The following is a 23,630-nucleotide window of genomic DNA, read 5'->3' on the forward strand; positions in this document are numbered from 1 at the left end:
CCCAATCTGTAGGTGGTCTTTTTACTCTTTTGGTGAAGTCTTTAGATGAGCATAGGTGTTTGATTATTAGGAGCTCCCTGTTATCTGGTTTCTCTTCGTCATTTTTGGTAATGTTTTGTATCCTGTTTATGCCTTGTATTAGGGTTCCTAACGTTGTCCCCATTTTTTCTTCCATGATCTTTATCGTTTTAGTCTTTATGTTTAGGTCTTTGATCTACTTGGAGTTAGTTTTTGTGCATGGTGTGAGGTATGGGTCCTGTTTCATTTTTTTTGCTAATGAATATCCAGTTATGCCAGCACCATTTGTTAAAAAGACTATCTTTTCCCCAATTAACTGACACTGGGCCTTTGTCAAATATCAGCTGCTCATATGTGGATGGATTTATATCTGGGTTCTCAATTCTGTTCCATTGGTCTATGTGCCTGTTGTTGTACCAGTATCAGGCTGTTTTGGCTACTGCAGCTGTATAATAGGTTCTAAAATCAGGTAGAGTGAGGCCTCCCACTTTCTTCTTCTGTTTCAGTAATGCTTTACTTATCTGGGGCTTCTTTCCCTTCCATATGAAGTTGGTGATTTGTTTCTCCATCACATTAAAAAATGTCATTGGAATTTGGATCGGAAGTGCATTGTATGTATAGATGGCTTTTGGTAGAATAGACATTTTAACTATGTTAAGTCTTCCTATCCATGAGCAAGGTATGTTTTTCCACTTATGTAGGTCCGTTTTGTTTCTTGCACTAGTACTTTGTAGTTTTCTTTGTATAGGTATTTTACATCTTTGGTAAGATTTATTCCTAAGTATTTTATCTTCTTGGGGGCTACTGTGAATGGTATTGATTTGGTGATTTCCTCTTCGATGTTCTTTTTGTTGATGTAGAGGAATCCAAGTGATTTTTTAATGTTTATCTTGTAACCTGAAACTCTGCCGAACTGTTCTATTAGTTTCAGTAGTTTTCGGAAGGATTCCTTAGGGTTTTCTGTGTATAAGATCATGTCATCTGCAAATAGAGATAATTTTACTTCTTCCTTGCCAATCCAGATGGCCTTTATTTCTTTGTCTAGCCTAATTGCTCTGGCTAGGACCTCTAGCACAATGTTGAATAAGAGCGGTGATAAAGGGCATCCTTGTCTGTTTCCCGTTCTGAAGGGAAATGCTTTCAGGCTCTCTCCATTTAGAATGATGTTGGCTGTTGGCTTTGTATAAAAAAAAAAAGATAGATGCCCTTTATTATGCTGAGGAATTTTCCTTCAATTCCTCTTCTGCTGAGAGTTTTTATCACGAATGTGTGTTGGACTTTGTCAAATGCCTTTTCTGCATCAATTGATAAAATCATGTGGTTTTTATCTTTTGTTTTATTTATATGGTGGATTACATTAATGGTTTTTCTAATATTGAACCAACCTTGCATAAAAAAAAAAAAATTCGCATACCTGGTGTAAAAGCCACTTAGTCGTGGTGGATTATTTTTTTGATATGTTGTTGAATTCTATTGGCTAGAATTTTGTTGAGGATTTTTGCTTCTATGTTCATGAGGGATATAGGTCTGTAGTTTTCTTTTTTTGTGGTGTCTTTGCCTGGTTTTGGTATTAGGGATATGATGGCTTCATAGAATGAGTTAGGTAGTATTCCATCATTTCCTATGCTTTGAAATACCTTTAGTAGTAGTGGTGTTAACTCTTCTCTGAAAGTTTGGTAGAACTCTGCAGTGAAGCTGTCCGGGCCAGGGCTTTTTTGGGGGGGAGTTTTTTGATTACCTTTTCAATCTCTTTTTTTGTTATGGGTCAATTTGGTTGTTCTACTTCTGATTGTGTTAGTTTACGTAGGTAGTGTTTTTCCAGGAATTCATCCATTTCTTCTAGGTTTGCAAATTTGTTAGAGTACAATTTTTTGTAATAATCTGATATGATTCTTTTAATTTCAGTTGGGTCTGTTGTGATGTGGCCCATCTCGTTTCTTATTCGGGTTATTTGTTTCCATTCCTGTATGTCTTTAGTCAGTCTGGGCAATGGTTCATCAATTTTGTTAATTTTTTCAAAGAACCAGCTTTTGGCTTTGTTAATTCTTTCAATTGTTTTTCTGTTCTCTAATTCAGTTCAGCTCTAATTTTTATTATTTGTTTTCTTCTGGTGCCTGATGGATTCTTTTGTTGCTCACTTTCTATTTGTTCAAGTTGTAGGGACAGTTCTCTGATTTTAGCTCTTTCTTCTTTATGTGTGTGCATTTATCGATATAAATTGGCCTCTGAGCGCTGCTTTTGCTGTGTCCCAGAGGTTTTGATAGGAAGTATTTTCATTCTCGTTGCATTCTATGAACTTCCTTATTCCGTCCTTAATGTCTTCTATAACGCAGTCTTTTTTCAGCAGGGTATTGTTCAGTTTCTAAGTATTTGATTTCTTTTCCCAGATTTTTCTGTTATTGATTTCTACTTTTATGGCCTTGTGGTCTGAGAAAGTGCTTTGTAATATTTCGAAGTTTTGGATTCTGCAAAGGTTTGTTTCATGACCTAATATGTGATGTATTCTAGAGAATGTTCCATGTGCACTAGAAAAAAACATATACTTTGCAGCTGTTGGGTGGAGTGTTCTGTATAAGTCTATGAGGTCAATTTGTTTGATTGTAGCAATTAGGTCTTTCATGTCTCTATTGAGCTTCTTACCGGAAGTCCTATCCTTCTCAAAAAGTGGTGTGTTGAAGTCCCCTACTATAATTGTGGAGGTGTCTATCTTACTTTTCAGTTCTGTTAAAGTTTGTTTTATGTATCTTGCAGCCCTGTCATTGAGTGCATAATTATTTAATATGGTTATATGTTCCTGGTCAATTGTTCCTTTAATCATTATGTAGTGTCCTTCTTTTTCCTTTGTGGTGGATTTAAGTTTAAAGTCTATTTCGTCAGAAATTAATATTGCTATTCCTGCTCTTTTTTGATTGTCGTTTGCTTGATATATTTTTTCCATCCTTTGAGTTTTAGTTTGTTTGTGTCTCTAAGTCTAAGGTGTGTCTCTTGTGGGCAGCATACAGATGGATCGTGTTTCTTTATCCAGTCTGAGACTCTGTCTCTTTATTGGTGCGTGTATTCCATTTACATTCAGCGTAATTATAGATAAGTATGTGTTTTTTTTTATGTGTTTAGTGCTGTCATTTCGATGCCTTTTTGTGTGTGTTGTTGGCAATTTCATTTTTCCACTTACTTTTTTGTGCTGAGACTTTTTCTTTGTAAATTGTGTTCCTCATTTTCATAGTAGTTGAATTTACATTTGCTGAGTCGTTATGTTTTTCTTGGGTTTTATTTTGAGCTATGGAATTGTTAGTCCTCTTTGTGGTTACCTTAATATTTACCCGTATTTTTCTAAGTAAAAACCTAAGTTGTGTCATCCTATATTGCCTTGTTTTCCTCTCCATATGGAGGTTCTATGCCTCCTATATTTAGTCCTTCTTTTTGATTATTGTGATCTTTTACATAATGACTTCAATGATTCCTTGTTTTGAGCATTTTTTCTTTTTTCAATTAATCTTAATTTGTTTTTGTGATTTCCCTATTTGAGTTGATATCATGATGTTCTATTCTGTGACCTTGTGTTGTGTTGGTATCTGATATTATTGATTTTCTGACCAGTTTCCTTAAGTAATTCTTGTAGCTTTGGTTTGGTTTTTGTAAATTCTCTAAGCTTGTGTTTATCTGTAAATGTTTTAATTTCACCTTCATATTTAAGAGAGAGTTTTGCTGGATATATGATCCTTCGCTGGCAGTTTTTTCCGTCAGTGCTGTATATATGTCATCGCATTGCCTTCTTGACTGCATGGTTTCTGCTGAGTAGTCTGAACTTATTCTTATTGATTCTCCTTTGTAGGAGACTTTTATCCCTGGCTGCTTTTAAAATTTTCTCTTTATCTTTGGTTTTGGCAAGTTTGATGATAATATGCCTTGGCAAGTTTCTTTTTGGATCAATCTTGTATGGGGTTCGATGAGCATCTTGGATAGATATCCTTTCATCTGTCATGATTTCAGGGAAGTTTTCTGCCAACAGATCTTCAACTATTCTCTCTGTATTTTTTGTTATCCCTCCCTGTTCTGGAACTCCAATCACACGCAAGTTATTCTTCTTTATAGAGTCCCACGTGATTCTTAGGGTTTCTTCATTTTTTTAAATTATTTTATCTGATTTTTCTTCAAGTATATTGGTGTCAATTGCCTTATCGTCCAACTCCCCCACTCTGCAGTGTATATTGGTGTCAATTGCCTTATCGTCCGACCCCCACCCCTGCATTCCAGTTGCTCAATTCTGCTCCTCTGACTTCCTATTGAGTTGTCTAATTCTGTAATTTTACTGTTAATCTTTTGGATTTCTGAATGCTGTCTCTCTATGGATTTTTGCAGCTTATTAATTTTTCCACTATGTTCTTGAATAATCTTTTTGATGTCTTCAACTGCTTTATCAGTGTGTTCCTTGGCTTTTTCTGTAGATTGCCTAATTTCATTTCTGAGGTCATCCCTGGTGTCTTGAAGCATTCTGTATATTATTTTTTTATATTCTGCATCTGGCAATTCCAGGATTGTATCTTCATTTGGGAAAGATTTTGATTCTTTAATTTGGGGAGTTGTAGAAGCAATGATGGTCTGCTTCTTTATTTGGTTTGATATCGACTGCTGTCTCTGAGCCATCTCTAAGATATTGTAGTGATTTATTTTATATTTGCTTACTGAGTCTTGTTTTGTTTTCTTTCAATATACGTAGATGGGGTACTAGATTGAGCTGTCTTGATTATTGTAGCCTTTGAATCACTTATGTCCTATTACCAGCTGGTTTGGGCTGTTATCAGATATATAAGCCTAAGAGCCCATTCACTATTCTTGAATAGAATCTGATTTTGGGTCACCAAGTGTGTGGTGTAGAATGTCACCTATTCACTTAGAGGAGTAGTGATGATAGTTGTGTGCAGAAGATTCTAGTAGCAGCAAGGGGTCACACTCTGGGGGGGCAGAATGCTGACAGTGTTCCCCTAAGTGCCAGTGAGGTAGGTGTGTCTCTATTCCTAAAGCACTTTGGTGGGTGGGCTCTGCAGCTGTACTTTAGTCACCCAATGCATGTACCTCTACCGACTGGTAGGTGTCACTGTCCTCAGACCCCTTTGGCAGGAGGTTAGGTGGTTTGGGTAGAGCTTCAGCCCTCAGTTCCCCATTGCAGATCAGTGGGGGCTCTGTTTAATAGGTAGAGATATCAGACCTGGAAATCTTGTCTTTCCAGTGATTTGCTAAAACAATTACAGTCAGATCACTATCAGAATTGCCTTTGCATTATAATAGCCACCTTGTTCCCTGTAGGGATGAAAGCCCAAGACTGTGGATCTCATATGCTTGGCTGTAGCTGGTTCTGTATTTTTATTCCAATTTAGGGAAGTCAGGGAAGGATTTTTGGTCCCTGGGTTTTTAGTAGCTGCTTCTCTCAGGCCAGGAGAATGGGTTAGGAAAAGATAAACAAAAAATCCAAAAGACCGCAGAGCGCTTCACCACCTGGCCCTGGAAATTCCAATGTTAATGAAGCCGCCTGCGGCAGGGAGGGGAGGGATCAGATAGATAGGGGAGAGTAGCACCCAACAATATAGACAACGTTACTTATCTTGCTTGGCGATGACTGTTTTGTCTGAGATTCTCGAGGGACGTGTAGCCTGTGTACGCTGGCTGGGTCGAGATTGCCCCCGAGGGTCGGACCCGAGTCCCATGCTTGTGCTGTCTCAGAAGCCATGGTCAGCTCCTCTGCTCCCAGTCCAAAGCCCAGCGCCAAGGTTCCCCAGCTGGAACGCTGCACTCCAGGCTCCAAAACCAGTCTCTGCCTCCTGGTGACTTTTCCTCCTGTCAGCTGTGTCGTTGTGCTGCCTGCCTGCGCTGGCTGGCTTCCTCCTGAGGTCACTTCAGGGGGCTAGGGCTGTGTCCCGTGTTTGGGCTGTCGCAGGAAGCTTTGCTCAGCTCCCCTGCGCCCAGTTTAAAGCCCGGTGCCAAGGTTTTCTGACTGGGTTGCTGGCTCCAGGCTCCGAAAACATTCACTGCTTCCCCGTGGTTGCTTGTTGTTTTGTTAGTCACGTCAGTGTGCAGCCTCCTTGCACTGGCTGAGTCTCTACCGAGATTACCCCAGGGGGCTAGGGGTTAAGGCTGTGTCCCATGCCTACCCCGCCTCAGCAAGCCTCAATCAGCCCTGCCACTCGGCACCCTGCAACAGGAGGAAACACAGCCTGGTCCTGTGCCATCTTCACAACCGTTGCTATGTTTGAGCCCATTGTTGCAACCACTGTGTTGATCCAAATGTAATCTAGACCATCTGACATTAATCCCTAGAGAGACAGTACTGAGAGAGGACCACTTTCTTATTTCAAACCAGTATGGATGCACACATCGCTGTAGCCTTCTGGAGCTATATCAAATTTATGAAGTTGTGGCATTGTGTCTAGCTTGCCTTCATAAACTGTGTCTAAAAATGGAATTTTTAAAATTGTGTTTAGGTGAAAGTTTATAGAACAAATTAGTTTCTCATTAAACAGTTGATACATAAATTGTTTTGCGACTTTGGTTGCCAACCCTGCGAAGTGTTAACACTCTTCCATTTTCCACCCTGGGTTCCCTGTTTCCATTCGTCCAGTTTTTCTGTCCCTTCCTGCCTTCTCGTCTTTGCTTTTGGGCTGGTGTGCCCATTAGTGTCATATACATGATTGAACTACGAAGCTCATTCCTCAGGTGTGTTATTGTTGGCCCTTTCGACATTTCTAATCTTTGGCTGAAGGGTGAACCTCAGGAGTGATTTCAGTGCTCACTTAAAAGGGTGTCTGGGGCTATACTCTTGGTGTTTCTCCAGCCTCTCTCAGACTAACAAGCCTGGTCTTTTTTTTGTGTGTGTGTGTGAATTTGAATATTGTTCTACTTTTTTCTCCTGCTCTGTGTGGGACCGTTTACTGTGTTCCCTGCAGAGCAGTTGGTGGTCGTAACTGGGCAACATCTAGTTGTTTTGGGCTCAGTCTGGTGGAGGTTGTGGTAGTTGTGCTCCATTAGTTCGCTGGACTAATCTTTTCCTTGTGCCTTTGATTTTCTTCATTCTCCTTTGCTTTAGCCTGGATGGGACCACTAGTTGTATCTTGGCCACTTGCAAGCTTTTAAGACCCCAGACACCACTCGCTACAGTCAGATGTAGAACATTTCTTTTATATAATATATTATGCCAACTGAGCTAGATGTCCCCCAAGACCATGATCCCTAGCCCTCAGAGTAGTAGGTTGGTCCCTTAGGGCATTTGGGTGTGTCTGTGAAGCTTCTATGACTTTACGCTAGTCAAGTTGTGCTGACTTCCCCCAGTACTGGGCACTGTCTTTACCCTTCACCAAAGTCAACATTTATCGACTATCTAATTAGTGTTTTTCCCTCCCCATCCCTCCCTTCTCTCGTAACCCTCAGATTGTTTCTTTCTGTGTGAAAACATTTTGGAATACTTTAAAAGCAGAAATTTAAGACCATTACCAAGTGAGGAACAGTGATACAGCTGGCTGGTAGGGGCCTTATTTTAGAGTGGGTTTTCCTTGTCTGTGTTTTCCTCCTAAATCGCTCTATGTGAATAATTCTTTACTTCCCTTAATTTGGTCCACCCACACATATATCAGAGAATGCTGAGAGAGAAGCCAGTCAAATTTTAGTTGACTACCAATTTTAACTATTGGCTTGGTAGGTGAATAAGTTGTCAGTGGACCAAATGAAATGTAATCTTTTTACTTTCTTTAATAGATAAAAGAGAAGGTGTTAAAGAACATATTAGAATGAAGAACAAAGAGGTATGTGGGATGGTTTGATTTGTAATCTTTTAGAAAATCTGTCCATTAATCATTAAAAGAGTCAGCTTTTTCTTTAAGCCCCTTTGCTTCTTGTGGATATGTGAATCAGGTGTGTTCTAGTGATGCCAACAGAAGATTCCTTTCTCCCTGGAGTGATGTCAGGAATGAATGGCTGTAAAATGATGTCAAAAGTCTTAGAAAACCTCAAAGCCTTGCAGTATGTACTCCTTGGTCAGGTGATAAGGACAACCGAGGATCTTTCTCAACACTACAATACAGAAGTTTTTATGGATGAGCTTGTTTCACACTCCATCAAATCCTGTATGTGGCAGCAGTAGTAAAATATGCACTTAACAGGGTCAGATCTCTCAGCTCTAGCTTTGTCTCTGCCATTAATTAACTAGGAAACCTTTGATAAAACAGGAAACCTCTCTCAGTTTCTGCAAGAGAAATCCGGAGGCTTCCTTAAAAAAAAAAAAAAGATACGGAACCCGAATTCTTCCAGATTCGCCATGGAAAACAAATGTCCACATAGGAAGAGCTGGCTGGTTTTTAGCCTTGACTGCTATTCCCTGGAGAATATTTTACTAATTCTTGCTTGGTTCACACATGTTATTGCTACAACTTAAGAACAAAACACCAAACCAGTTGCTGTCTAGTTGATTCCAACTCATGGCACCCCCATGTGTTGCAGACTAGAAGTGCAATCCGTACGGTTTCTAAGGCTATTATCTTTCAGAAGCGGATCACCAGCCCTTTTCTGAGGCATCTCTGGGTGGGCTTAATCCACCAAACTTTTGTTTAATAGTAAAGTGATTAACTGCTTGTACCACCCAGTGACTCCTACAAATCAAGAATACAGGGGTCATTTCTCCTGGTCTCCATTTCCATGCCTGTAAAAGTAGGTGTTTGCATGATATAAACATTTGAAACAAAAACCAAACCTGCTGCCTTTGAGTTGATTCCAACTCATATCGATGCTATAGGACAGATTAGAACTTCCCCATAGGGTGTCCAAAGCTCTAAATCTTTAGGGAAGCAGATTCCCACATCTTTTTCCCATAGAGCAGCTGGTGGGTTCAAACTGCTGACCTTTTGGTTAGCAGCCAAGTGCTTAACCTCTGCGCCACCAAGGCTCCTGACCTGAACATTAGAGTCTCTACAATAGCTGACAATTTATGGACCTGAGACTCTAAGTTGCCAACAACCTCACTGGGAGACAAGGCTGTATGGATGATTGTCTCAAGCCAACCTAATTATAGAACTCTGTTATGGAGAAAGATAAAGCTTTGTTATCAAGGTGGTGTAGAGATGGGGGCCTTCTATGGTGTTGTGAAAAAACTCTTTTCAATTCTGACTTCCCAATCTGGACTTCATAGCATCTATTTCTTTTTTGGAAGGTCCAAGCCTTCTCTTCAGTCTCTTCATGGCTGACTTCATCTCTTGGTTCCTTAGGGTGTAGACCATGGGGTTCAGGACAGGGCTGAAGACAGTGAAGGTGATGGAGACAACTCTGTCCATGGGGAGAGCTGTGAAGGGCCTGGCATAGACATAGATGCAGGGCACAAAATGCAAGGTCACAACAGTGATTTGGGCTGTGCAGGTAGAGATGGCTTTCTTTCTGCCCTCCCCAGTGTGAGACCTCAGCATCGTCAAGATGACAGTATAGGACACCAGGAGAAGGACAAACCAAAGGGTAGTGAGTAGACCATTGTTAGAAATCATCAGGAGCTCAAGAGCAAAGGTGTCTGTGCAGGCAAGTTTGAGGACCTGGGGGACATCACAGTGGAAGCCGTCAACAACATTGGGTCCACAGAAGGGGAGTGGGAGCAACAGGGACATCTGCACGAGGGAGTGGACAAAGCCCCCCACCCAGGAGGCCACAATGAGTGCAGTGCATCGCCCCCCACTCATGATGGTTATGTAGTGCAGGGGCTTGGAAATGGCCATGTAACGATCAAATGCCATCAGAGAGAGAGAAACAACATCTGCCCCACCAAGGAGATGAAAGAAAAACATCTGTGTGATGCAACCGTTGAAGGAGATGGTCTTTGTCCTTGAGAGAAGGTCTACTAGGATCTTTGGGGCTGTGATGGAGGAGAAGCAGATGTCCAAGGCAGAGAGATTGCAGAGCAGGAAGTACATGGGTGTGTGAAGGTGAGAGTCACTGGTAACAGTGACTATGATGGCAACGTTTGCTAACACAGTTGTTATATAGACCATTGATAAAAAGAAAAATAAGAGGAAGCTCAGCTCTTGAGTCTGGGTAAGTCCACAGAAAATAAATTCAGTCACCCTGGTATAATTTCCCAGGGCCATTGGATGGTTTTTTTTCTCCATGTGCACCTTTGAAGGAGATAATAATATTACCAAGAAAATGAAATCAAGTAAAGTTTTATTTGTTTTATAGAAACTGAACATGCAAAAAGATATTTTTCAGTCACATATGCTGTTCTTCATGAACTTGTTTTATTACTTAGTTCTGCTTGCCCCAGTTCCCTAACTGATAACATGGAGATGTTTGGACTAGATCACTGGTTTCTTGACTGTGGTCAGTGGGGGAGTGTGGATTCTGTAGAGCTCACTCCTAGAGGTTGCTGAGGAAGAGAATGTAGGGAGGCTTATTGGAAAGATTTGTGGATTCCATACATTTTGGTGAATCAGAGCAACTCAGATTTTATTCACGTCTAGTTTGTTCTATGGCTTAAAAGGCTTGAAAACCATTAGAGTAAACCAATCCTCAGATACCTTTCAGTAACAACATAAAATGAATCTATTTGAATAGTATATTACAGTTGTCAAAGCTGCCAAACACTTAAATGTAATAAAATTTCCTGACAGATCTCTGAAATTAGAAGAGAGGGTGTCATTATTCTCGTTTCCCAATTCCGAAACTGAACTCAATAAGGGTAAGTCAATTTTCCTAGGCTATAAGGCAAATTAGAGGCAGAGCATGTTTAAGAGAAAATTCTCCTCCCTCTTAGCTCCAGAATCTTCCACTATAGTACACTGACTTCCAGTTTCAGTATACATAAATTAAAGAACAGTATGCTTCAGGAACCCTTTACAGAATTTGGATGGCACTTTCAGTAGCTGGTTTTAACACCTGTTCCAATTCCTTACTCCTTGACAATGGAATTTTAGACTACTGCCCTTCTATTACCTTTCAGAAATCATAAGTCTTATCTTTATTTTATTTCGTGAGTACTCAGGTGTTAGCAGTAAATGATGTACTTACTGCAAAGAAGATGCTGAGAATGGTGTTAGTAACCACTCTGTTCATGGAGAAGATAGCAAAAATCCACATATGTCTCTGTCTCTGACTCTGAGTCTGGCCCCGTCTCCATCCGCATCCCCTTACCCATACCCATATCTCTCTCTATCTATCCATCCATACATCTACCCACCCACCCACCCATCCTTCCTTCCTCTCGTCCACCCATCTTGGTATCTATGGCTTGAAATGCAAGGTTCCACAGTAATGTAGTCAGTACATCATTTCCTCCTGCCCCCTTACTGTAAAAGTTAAGCAGTGTCTGTTGAGAAAGGAAACAGACCACTGTATAAAACACTCTCGTGAGAATTCTACTTTCTTCTCTTCTCTCAATTTGTCCCCACCTCTCAACCCTAAACTACGCACTTGTAATTTCTCCTTAGGTTTTTGAACTGGCTTCCTAATTGGTCTCTCTTTTTTAGGGCTAGTTTTTCTGTAATTTATCCTCTTTGCCTGTTTACAGAAGTATCTTTATCAGTCATAAAAGGCACTATGTTATTTATTTGTCTGAAACTTTTCTATGGCTTCTTATTGCCTATAGAACAAAGGGTAAAGTTCTTTTATAGCATCCAAGAATTTTCTGTCTTGAACATTGTATGGTGCCCTGTTTCCTTTGACCCGTTTCAGAGGCTCAAGCTTTATGCAGCTTCTTCTGGTTCTCACGTCTGTATCTGCCTTCCTGCTTCTCTCTCTTCCTGCCATGGCCCCCTCATTCTCAGAACCTTCCACCTGTCTGTATAGGCAAACAATGATCCTTCAACACTTAGGTCCAGGTTTCCTCCTGTGTGGAAACTTCCCTGAAGCCCTCAGCTAGATCCCTCCTTTGTGACTCCCTCATTATTTGCATGAACTTCTCTTCTGGCACCTGTGACAGTTTATCACACCTATTTTCTTATATGTCTATGTCTTCTTAGTTCAGAATTTCCCCATTAAACTTCTAGTTCAACCTGTCTGCTCAGCGCTTTGTTGTTCATCCTAATGTTGTCAATGCCTTTTGTGGCACTTAAAACAAAAAACCAAGCCTGTTGCTGTCAAGTCGATTCTGGTTCATAGTGACCCTACAGGACAGAGTAGTACTGGCCCATAGGGTTTCCAAGGAGCAGCTGGTAGATTTGAACTGCTGACCTTTTGGTTAGCAGCTGAACTCTTAACCACTTAGCCATCAGGGCTCCTTTCTGGCACTTAGTTGGTGCTTCTTAAGTGCTTTTGTAATTAATGAATCAACCTAGCTGGCTTATCTGTGTTGGCAGTGCATGTGGGTAAGTGATAGGGACCATGATTTAAAAAAAAAAATTTTTACACAGGCTAAAAAACTTTTTTGCTGATATCTTTGACTTGGCCTCAGTGATACCAGATAGAGATTTGTTTTCTTATCCAGCCTAAAAAATGGCACTGTGACCTTGAGCAAGTCATTTTCCTTCTCTCTACTTCAGATCTTCAGTGTGAAGTGTGGAGGGGCAGCCTAGTGTGATGCAGTGGGGACAATGCCAAGAGCTTTGGAGTGGCGCACACCTGATTTGGAATTCTGCCTCTTCTGCCTTTGTTACCTTTAATTTCCTTGAGTTTCCTCTTCTTCAAACAAGGAAGCATAACATTTACTTGATTGGGTATTGTAAAAAGTAAATATAATAAGCATAAAGTGCCTAGCCCATAGTAGACTTTCGATAAACTTGGATTCTTTCTCATTGCACTGAAAACAGTTCTTTTTCCATGTTCCCTTCCTATCACAAAGGGTTATTTATGAAGACATTTGTAAAATATAAGATGCTATTCAAAAAAAGAAGAGCTTCTCTCTGAACAAGATTGCTTATTTTTGCTTTAGTGAACTTGTGTGAACTGACCAAGTGGACCAGAGTCTTCAAGACTGAGTCAATGGGTTGAAGAATAAGGCTAGATCTGTATCAAAGGGAAAGGAGATCTGGTGAGTCATGGCCAGTGGGAAAGTATGGTGCTGACTTTGAGACCTCCATGTTTTCTGAGGAAATTTGGGGTTCAAAAACATGCTTTTTTCCTATCCTTCAATCTTGTGGAAAAAGTCTCCATGGATTCCATGAAAAAACCATAAGGTGGAACAGAATCTGCCCCTTGTATGCAAGTCAAGTGTTCTGTCAGGCACAAACTACCTTCTCTTTACCATGCTGACTCTGTTTCTGTGGCTGCCTCTTTTTTATTAAGTCCTTCCCAATTCCTAATATTTAACATCCACTTCTTTATTTTCTGTCAGTAAGGTTTTCAACTGTTTTTGCAGTATCTTACCGCTTGGTACGTTTTTCATGCTTATTGTATTTCCTTCATGCATAATTCACAACGTCTCACGTACTGACAGTCCAATGTACTTACTTAAACTGTTTAATGTCCAACCGTGAATTTACACCATTTTTGGGACTGGATCCAGAGCCTCAGTGTGTGTGCTGCTGGGGAAACATTGAGTTTGAGGTGAACTCCTTCTGAAGTTTAGTTATTCCAGACTTCAATGTCTTCTTTTCACTCTTCACATTGAAAAGGACCACACTCAAAGGGTCACACCATCAGGTACACCAAACTGTCCCTGTTATGTGTACTAGTACCTCAGGTTCCAAGCCTATTTTAAGACTATGCAAAGGGAATTTATTGGGTGTGACTGAATGGACATTTTGCTGGTAGTGTGGAGTTCCAGTGGGAGTTATTAAACTGTTGCTAAGTCATTACTCTATGCAGGTTCTCTCTCTCTCATGCACAGAGGAAGATACTCATTTTTCTTTCAAAATTTTTATACCACAGAGGGCAAAAATCCATTTATTTTGTGATTCTTTGAGTTTTGGGGAAATTGCTCTATCAAAAGATCTAATGTCATTTGATCATGCATTCTCAATGAGGGCAATATTTCCCCCAAGGGACAAAAATTGGTTCTTGGGGTGAGGTGAAAAAAGAAAAACTTAGATATTCAAATGGTTTGTAGCTCTTCAAAGGGCCTCAGTACAGCAATAGATATACAGTATACCTGTGGTATTAAAATTAGGAAAAAAATCTCCTTGAATTGGGGTACAGTAGTTTATGAAGTTTGAGGAAAACTGTACTATGATGAAGAGCTTTGACCCAAGGAGAGGATCATAGAAGTGTGATACCTCCTAAGACCTTCTTAGCCAAATATGAATTCAACACAACAATTTGGCATCTTGTAAAAACAGTGTTAAGTGTGTTGACATTTCCTGGGCTTCCTTACTTTTCTTGGCTAATCTTTAATTTTTTGAATTTATTTTCATTATTATTTTAATTTTATTGTGCTTTAGGTGAAAGTTTACATGTAAATTATTTTCTTATTCAAAAATTTATACACAAACTGTTTTGCAAAATTGGTTGCAATCCCTGTAATGTGACAGCACTCTTCCCCTTTCTGCCCAGTGTTTCCCGTGTCCATTTATCCAGTTTTTCTATCCCTTCCTGCCTTTTCTCCCTTATTTTGGGCAGGAGTTCTCTATTTGGTCTTGTATTTTTGATTGAACTAAGAAACACCTTCCTCATGTGTGCGAATGTTTGTTTTATAGGCCTGTATAATCTTTGTCTGAAAAGTGGGCTTCAGGAATGGCTTCAGTTTTGAGTTAACAGGGTGTCCGGGAGCCATAATCTTGGGGGTTCCTCCAGTCTCTGTTAGACCAATAAGTCTGGTCTTTTTTTGTGAATTTGAGTTTTGTTCTACATTTTTCTCCTGTTCTATCTGGGATTCTGTATTGTGATCCCTGTTACAGCAGTTGGTGGTGGTAGCCTGGCACCATCTAATTCTTCTGGACTCAGGCTGGTGGAGGTTTTGGCTAATTTTTGAATGGCATTGGGGGCTAATTGGTGGAATTTGAGGTGAACATAGAAAGAGAAGGGAGCTTGATTGTCTCTCCATATATCCACTCTCTTGGAATGCTTTCCTCGGGAGAGGGGTAGATTCCCGTGGTGATTACTAAATGATCCTGAATCATGCATTTTTGTTTTCTCTTCTGATACATAAAATAGGTCTGAGTGTTTGAAAAGGTATTTCTTTGGTAGCTTTTTTTTGTTGTTGTTGTTAGCTACAGTGACTCATCCTGAGTTGTCTATTCACAGTACATATTTTTGCCCCAGCTGCAACACACAATAACAACAACATAAAAGCTCTGGGAGTGAGATGAAAAGAGGGGAGAAAAAGGAAGAAGGAAGTTTAGGTTAACATAAAATAAATGGTCATGGTGAATTTTTTTGCAGACGGGTTCCTAAACTGTTCAAATAGCTTTGAGACTACTTTTAGCAGGAAAATCAAAAGAATGGATGTGAAAATTGGAAATTCTGATCCATGAATAGATTTGTCCATTTATATATCTGGTTTAACACAACTTAAAATATCCCTGTCCTTTCACTACTTGGCGAAATATATTCAAGATTCTGGATTCAAAATATAAAACTAATAAGTGATTTTAATAAAAAACTGGAAATAACAGAGTCATTTGAGAGAGCATATATATATATAAATACATCTATCTGTCACTTTGAGGATTAAGGTTGGGCTAGCTCAAGCCATGATATTTTCTATCACCTCATATCCATGCCAAAGCTGGAGAACGAATACGGAAGACTGAAGAAGGATTGATGCCTTTTAATTATGGTGTTGGCAAAGAATATTGAATATACCTTGGACCGCCAGAAGAACAAACAAGTCTGTCTGGGAAGAAGTACAGCCAGAAGGCTCCTTAGGAGCAAGGATGGTGAGAATTCATCTCACATACTTTGGACAAGTTATCAGGAGGAACCAGCCCCTTGAGAAGGACATTATGCTTGGTAGAGTGTCAGTGAAAAAGAAGAAGACCCTCAATGAGATGGATTGACATAGTGGCTGCAACAATGAGCTCAATCATAACAAAAATTGTGAGGATGGCTCAGGACCATGCAGTGTTTTGTGTGTTGTACATAGGGTTGCTATGAGTAGGAACCGACTTGACAGCACCTAACAACAACGTATTCTGTATGTATATATTTAGGAGTAGATGGATAAAGAATAGGGAACATTCAGTGCTTGCTTAGTGTCAACTATTGTCTTTCCACAGCTATTGTACTTACAACATTCTCGTGTAAATCTTGTGACTAGGCAATGCTATTTCTATATTGCAGGTGGTGAAAGCGAAGTGAGACATACTGACATGAGAGTCACAAATTATACCAAATCAACATTTTGCTTATTGATTTCAATCTTATACTTCATACTTCTTCCCAGTCCAGCAGCCCGATAGCTCATGTTCTATCTAATCCATTCCTTTAATTCTTGTATTTTCTTTAACCCTTTCATGATCTGTGATATATACTGTTTACCACCCACTTTTTATGCCTCTGGAGTTCTTTGGTAAGGCAGTATCCCTGTTTTAGTGAGTGTTATAGATTGAGTTGTGTCCCCCCAAAATGTGTGTCAATTTGGCTAGGTCGTGATTTCCAGTATTGTGTGGTTGTCCTCCAGTTCGTGATTTGATGCAATTACCTATGTGTTGTAAATCCTAACTTCTATGTTGTTAATGAGGCAGGATTAGAGGCAGTTATGTTAATGAGGCAGGACACAATCTACAAGGTTAGATTGTATCTTAAATCCATTTCTTTTGAGATATAAAAGGGAAAAGTGAGCAGAGAGGAGAGAGACCTCATTACCAACAAGCAAGAAGAGCCAGGAGCAGAGCACATTCTTTGGACCCTGGGTCCCTGTGCTGAGAAGCTTCTAGACCCATAGGAAGATCCATGACAAGGACCTTTCCCTCAGAGCTGACAGAGGGAGAAAGCCTTCCCCTGGTGCTGGCACCCTGAATTGAGATCAAATTCCCATAAGTTATTCTTACCCTGAATTCATTCTTAGTCCACAATCATTGTTTCCACATGCAGCAACTGGATTGAACAGCTGTGAAAAAAAAAAAAAAAAACAGGGCTACTGTTCTTGTTTCTTAGCTGTTTGTACTGCTTTTGCTATAGTGAAGAATACATATAGTGGTAATATTCATGAGATACAAATTTTTTTGATTTTATTTATTTGAGAAGGAGACTTGATTTAGGCAAATTCCCCCCCGATGTATTCTCATGTTTGTTTGGAGATATGCTATTGTTATTATCCTAGTCTTGTAGAACCAACAACTAGTTTTACTATGTGAAACATTATTGCCAAGGGAAAATATGACAAACTGTCCTTCAGTTTTGGTCTCAATAGGCAACTTTCTGGGAACCTGAAGGAAGAGAAAAGGAAGACTTTCATTTCTGGTGATGTACAAGCCAGGAGTAAGCGGGGTGCCAGGTAAAGTATGGCTCCAAAAGAATGGAAAGTATTATCCTGTCAATGCATCTAGAAAGAGATACAAAAAATGCAGGGGTAAAAGACCTGGGTTTGATTCCTGGTCAATGCACTTTATGTGTAGTTAGCACCAGCCTGTCAGTAGAGGATTGCATGTTGCTATGATGCTGAACAGGTTTCTATTGAGCTTCCAGACTAAAACAGACTAAGAAGAAAGGCCTGGCAGTTTACTACCAAATATCTCAATGGCCTGATCTGCAACCCCTCAGGGGAATAACACAGGATCAGGTGGCATTTCCTTTGTGCATGTGGTCCCCTTGAGCAGGAGTCAACTCTACTGTAGCTAACAACAATAATAGGGATAAGTGTCCCTGAGGATATACAGTGAGATGACTGATGAGAAAAGAAGCATCTGTCTATTACACTTAGCCTAGAATTTTGTTAATATTAGATTCCCAGTCTCAATCTGACTCCCTCACCCTAGATTATTGCTCTCAGAAGGCTGAAGTCCTCTTTATAGTCTCTCCATGGCTGACTTCATCTCTTGGTTCTTCAGTGTGTAGATAATGGGGCTTAGCATAGATGTGATGACCACATTATTGATGGATACAATTTCGACCATGGGCAGCTTAATAAACGGCTGACAGGAGATGTAAACACATGGCATGAAGTGGATAGTCATTACCAGTATGTGGGAGGTGCAGGTGGAGAGGTTATGGAGGGCTATGGAGCCATTGTGGGACAGTGGTTAATAGCCTGGGTGCTAATCAAAAGGTTGGCAGTTCGAATCCACCAACCACTCCTTGGAAACCCTGTGAGGCAGTTCTATCCTGTCCTATAGGGTCGCTGTGAGTTGAAATCGACTGATGCTGACAAGTTTTTTATAGGGCTGATGAGTTCAGAAAAATAATTCGGTGGAGCTTGGCTCTGCCTTCTTCTTCTCTTTCTTTGGGGTCCATCTTCCTGCAGGGAGCAGGTGAGCTGGTTTTCTCTCAGCCACGCCGTTAAGTACAGGGGATGTATCTCATTCCACTGGATGAGACTGTCTCATCCCAAGCTGCAGTACGGGGTAGCTATTGGCCTAGATACAAACCATCTTCTCCTAGAGAACATTATCAATAATTAAGGTGATATTTTTATTTCCATCTGCCTGTGTCCTGCTTTCTCTTAGTAGATTCTAAACTTTAGTGGAGTAAAAGGATGTAATACATTAGTTCCCTCAAATGCCAAAGATCTCATTTTGCATTATGTTACGCTTTTTTGTTTGTCATCTCTTATAGACCAAATCCTCAGAGTGCAGGAACCACATCCTATTGATATTTGCATCTTTGATGATACACGAAGTCAACCTCTACCGCCCGGTCCTGCACCATGCTCACAAATGTTGTTATGCTTGAGCCCATTGTTGCAGCCACTGTGTCAGTCCATCTCATTGTGGGGCTTCCTCTTTTTTTGCTAACCCTCTACTTCACCAAACATGATGTCCTTCTCCAGGGACTGCTTCTTCCTGATAACATGTCCAAAGTATGTGAGACGATGTCTTGCCATCCTTGGTTCTAAGGAGCATTCTGGCAGTACTTCTTTCAAGACAGATTTGTTCATTCTTTTGCCAGTTCATGGTATATTCAATATTCTTCTCCAACTGCACAATTCAAAGGTGTCAATTCTTCTTCAGCCTTCCTTATTCATTGTCCAGTTTTCACATGCATATAAGGTGATTGAAAACACCATGGCTTGGGTCAGGAGCGCCTTAGTCTTCAAGGTAACATCTTTGGTTTTCAACACTTTAAAGAGATCTTTTGCAGCAGATTTGCCCAATGCAATGAGTCTTTTTATTTCTTGATTGCTGCTTCCATGGGTGTTGATTTTGGATCCAAGTAAAATGAAATCTTTGACAACTTCAATCTTTTCTTCGTTTATCATGATGTTGCTTATTGGTCCAGTTGTGAGGATTTTTGGTTTCTTTATGTTGAGGTGTAATCCACACTGAAGGCTGTGGTCTTTGATCTTCATTAGTAAGTGCTTCATTCCCTCTTCACTTTCAGGAAGCAAGGTTGTGTCATCTGCATAATGCAAGTTGTTAAATGAGAGACTGAGCTGTTGATTGGGGTCAAGGACTGAACTGGTGAGGGAATGTTGTTGTTGTTAGGTGCCCTTGAGTTAGTTCTGACTCATAGCGACCCCATGTACCACAGAATGAAACACTGACTGGTCCTAGGCCATCCTCACAATCATTATTCTTGAGCCCATTGTTGCAGCCACTGTGTCAATCCATCTCATTCAGGGTCTTCCTCTTTTCCACTGACCCTCTACTTTAATAAGCATGATGTACTTCTCCAGGGACTGATCTCTCCTGACAACATGTCCAAAGTATGTAAGACACAGCCTTGTCATCCTTGCTTCTATGGAGCATTCTGGTTTTACTTTTTCCAAGACAGATTTGTTCATTTTTTTGGCAGGTGAGGGAATGGTATGGTTAAAATCAGGGAGATAGTGCCTGAGTAGGCAGTTTAGGTGATGAGACTGGGTACACAACAGTATTGATGTGATAGTGTTGGGCTCAACTTTGTTAGGTTCCTGCATAGCTGAGGCAGAGAGAAATGGCAAGAAAGGGTAATGCTCTTCAGCATTTGCTTAGCAGATTGTTCAGTAACTGTCAGGGGAATCTAACAGATAGGTCCTGGAGAGACTGCTTAATGCCATAGGCCTGGGCCATTTAGAGTAACATGTCATCTTGTTCTTGTAATTTACCCCAAATGTTCATAAGGAAGATGTCTTAGTTATCCAGTGCTACTATAACAGAAATACCACAAATGTATGGCTTTAATAAAGAGAAATTTATTCTCTCACAGTCTAGTAGGATACAAGTCTAAATTCATGGCATCATCTCCAAGGAAAGGCTTTTTCTCTCATTTGGCTCTGGAAGAAGGTCCTTGTCATCAATCTTTCCCGAGGAAGCCCCCAAGGGGCTTCTCAGTGCAGGGACCCTGGATCCAAAGGACATGCTATGCTCCCAGTGCTTCTTTCTTGGTGGTATGAGGTCCCCAATCTCTGCTTGCTTCCCTTTTCTTTTATCTCTTGTAAGATAAAAGATGATGCAGGCCAGACCCCAGGGAAACTCTATATTGAATCAGGGATTTGACCTGAATAAGGGCGTAACATGCCACCCTAGGCCTCTTTAACTTAATCTAATCTTGTGTTATTAACCACAGGCAAAGATTAGGATTTACAGCACACAGAAAAATTACATCAATCACAAAATGGTGGACAACCACAATAATGTAATCATGGCCTAACCAAGTTGACTCATATATTTGGGGGACACAATTCAATCCGTGACAGAAGAATTGATACCTTTATATTACGGTATTGGCAAAGAATATTGAATATGCCATGGACTGCCAGAAGAAAGAACAAATCTGTCTTGGAAGGAGTACAGCTAGAATGTTCCTTGGAAGAGAGGATGACAAGACTTCATCTCATGTACTTTAAACATGTTATCAGAAGGGACCAGTCTCTGGAAAAGAACATCATGCTTGGTAAATTAGAGGGTCAGCAAAAAAGAGGAAGACCCTCAACAAGATGTGTTGACATAATGGCTGCAACAATGGGCTCAAGTATAACAATGATCGTGAGGATGGCACAGAGCCCGGTATTGTTTTGTTCTGTTGTAGATAAGATCACTGTGAATCGGAACTGACTCGAAGGCATCTAACAACAATAATACATAGCATAAGGAGCCCTAGCAGTGCTGTGGTTAAGGGCTTGGCTGCTAACTGAAAGGTTGGTGGTTCAGAACCATCATCTGCTCCTTGGGAGAAAGATGTGGCAATCTGCTTCTGTAAAGATTTACAGCCTTGGAAATCCTGTGGAGGTATTTCTGCTCTTTCCTAGATGGTCTGTATGAATATAAATCAATTTGATGGCGATAGGTTTTTTATTTCTTATTTTGGTATATATAGTGTGGGGTCCCTGGATGATGCAAATGATTTAGCCCTCAGCTACTAACAACAAGGTTAGTGGTTTAAACCCACCCAGAGGCACCTTGGAAAAAGTCTTGGTGACCTGCTTCCAAAAGATTACAGCCATCGAAAACCATATGGGACACATTTCTACTCTGAAGATACAAGGCAGAGATCTCTCCATGGAGTCACCATGAGTCAGAGTGAACTCATTGGCAACTGGTTTAATTTTTACATAGTGTATCTACCACATGCTAGTGAAAAGATTATGTGCTTGTACAACTTCAGGAATGTTTGTTTTTGAACGTTGAGTGCAGCATTTGAGAACAGCATGAGCTCTGGGTCAGGTAGATCTGGGCCTGTATCTTAGTTCTACCCCTTACTTCCTGTGTGTGACCCTGGACAAGTCAGTTTTCCTTGCTGACACCTCATTTCCTCAGTAGTAACATATGAACAGTGTTATGCGTATCAAGTATTTAATTAAATAACTCTTGTGCCTAGTACATATGAAGTTCCTAATATTTGGCTGTTTATTGTTATTATCAACTTCTGTCTCAGTTTGTTGTACTGTGGTGGCTTGTGTGTTGCTATGATGCTGAAAGCTATGTCACTTGTATTTCAAATACCAGCAGGGTCATCCATGGTGAACAGGTTTCAGTACTTTCAGACTAAGACAGTAGGAAGAAAGGCCTGTCTATCTACTTCTAAAAATTAGCCAATGAAAACCTTATGGACCACAATAAAATATTGTCCAAAATAGTGGTGAAATTTGAACACCATAGGTTGGAAGACACTCAAAATTCACTGCAGCCACAACAATGAACTTGTACATATCAATGATTATAAAGATGGTGCAGGACTAGGCAGCATTTGGTTCTGTTGTTCGTGAGCTATAGCCAGCTCAATGGCAAATAACAACAACATTACTAGTATAGGCGGTCCAGGGTAGTATTTTTTGCTGAAGAAATCCTTTCCCCTTTTTAGCTATTCTTGGTGGGGTTGGTAGATAGGTAACCATGAAGAAAGTTGAAAGGAACCTGGCTGCAGAAGCTTCCATTTTCAAATATGAACATGGAATGTTCTCCTTGCCTAAGGCAGAGGTAGAGGTGGATGCCATGAATCATTTAGTCTCCTCCAGCAATTGGGAGAGATATATTTTCGCTTAAGGCCTAGGAAAATACTTTCTTCTTCTCTAGCATCTTCAACAGGGCATCTTTGATCTCTTTGTTCCTCAAACTGTAAATGAGAGGGTTCAGCATGGGGATCACCAGTGAATAGAACACAGACACCACCTTGTCCTTGCCAAGTGAGTAGCTGGAGCTGGGTCGCAGGTATATGAAAAGGGCCGTCCCGAACAACAGAGTCACCACCATCAGGTGGGAGGCACAGGTGTTGAAAGCTTTCCATTGGCCTTCCACTGAACGGATCTTCAGGACAGAGGACACTATGTAACTGTAGGAGATAAGAAGGATGAAGAAAGATGTCCCCCCAACAGCGACCACTACAAGGAAATTCACCACTTGACTGAGGAAAGTGTCAGAGCAAGAAAGTGCCAAGATTGGCGGGAGGTCACAGAAGAAATGGTTGATGATATTGGGTCCACAGAAGTGGAGCTGGAATATGGAGGTGGCCTGAATCAGGGAGCTCAGGAAGCCGCCAACATATGCCCCAACGACCATTCGGGTACAGAAGTACTGGGACATGATGGCGGTATAGAGCAGGGGACTGGAGATGGCTGCGTATCGGTCATATGCCATAGCAGTCAGGAGGAAGCACTCAGTTAGACCCATGCCAACAAAGAAAAAAAACTGAGCAGCACAGCCCACAAATGATATGGTCTTCTGCTCCAGGAAGAAGTCAATGAGCATCTTGGGAGCCACTGTGGAAGAGTAGCAGATATCAATAAAGGACAGGTTGCTAAGGAAGAAGTACATAGGTGTGTGCAAATGGGTGTCACTTTTGATCAGAAAGATGAAGGCCAGATTCCAGGCGAGGGTTACAAGATAGATGCCCAGGAAAGTCACAAAGAGGAGGGCCTGCAGTTCTGGATAGTCTGTGAATCCCAGGAGGATGAACACAGTCACTGAGGAGCTGTTCCAGGCCTTGGCTATGGACATGTTTCTGAAGGACCACAAGGATAAGACGCAGACCTAAGATAATAATAATGATCTATGTTGCAGTTGGTGTCAACAAATAATTACAGAATGTGTGGGGAGATGGCAGAAGATCATAGAGGGCTACAATGATTCTTTCTTTCTCTCCTCTGTCTCTCTAAGAAAGCAATTTCAGTCATTGTCTTAAATATTTAAGCAGTTTTTTTTTTA

The 23,630-nt window shown here is 40.6% G+C and overlaps 2 protein-coding genes across 2 annotated transcripts; both read right to left on the minus strand.

Annotated features, from left to right (window-relative positions):
• Positions 1-9,122: 9,122 nt before the first annotated feature.
• LOC100666013 (olfactory receptor 4D9-like) lies at positions 9,123-10,127 on the minus strand. Its single transcript, XM_003419523.3, has one exon. The coding sequence runs from the start codon at positions 10,125-10,127 to the stop codon at positions 9,156-9,158; it is 972 nt and encodes a 323-aa protein (XP_003419571.2). The 3' UTR covers positions 9,123-9,155.
• A 12,348-nt stretch (positions 10,128-22,475) lies between these two features.
• On the minus strand, positions 22,476-23,423 carry LOC100663930 (olfactory receptor 5A1). The gene has a single exon (XM_003419381.4). It carries the CDS (start codon positions 23,421-23,423, stop codon positions 22,476-22,478), a length of 948 nt encoding a protein of 315 aa, XP_003419429.2.
• Positions 23,424-23,630: the final 207 nt, after the last annotated feature.

This window comes from Loxodonta africana, chromosome 7 (assembly GCF_030014295.1).
Source record: "Loxodonta africana isolate mLoxAfr1 chromosome 7, mLoxAfr1.hap2, whole genome shotgun sequence".
Lineage (NCBI taxonomy): Eukaryota > Metazoa > Chordata > Mammalia > Proboscidea > Elephantidae > Loxodonta > Loxodonta africana.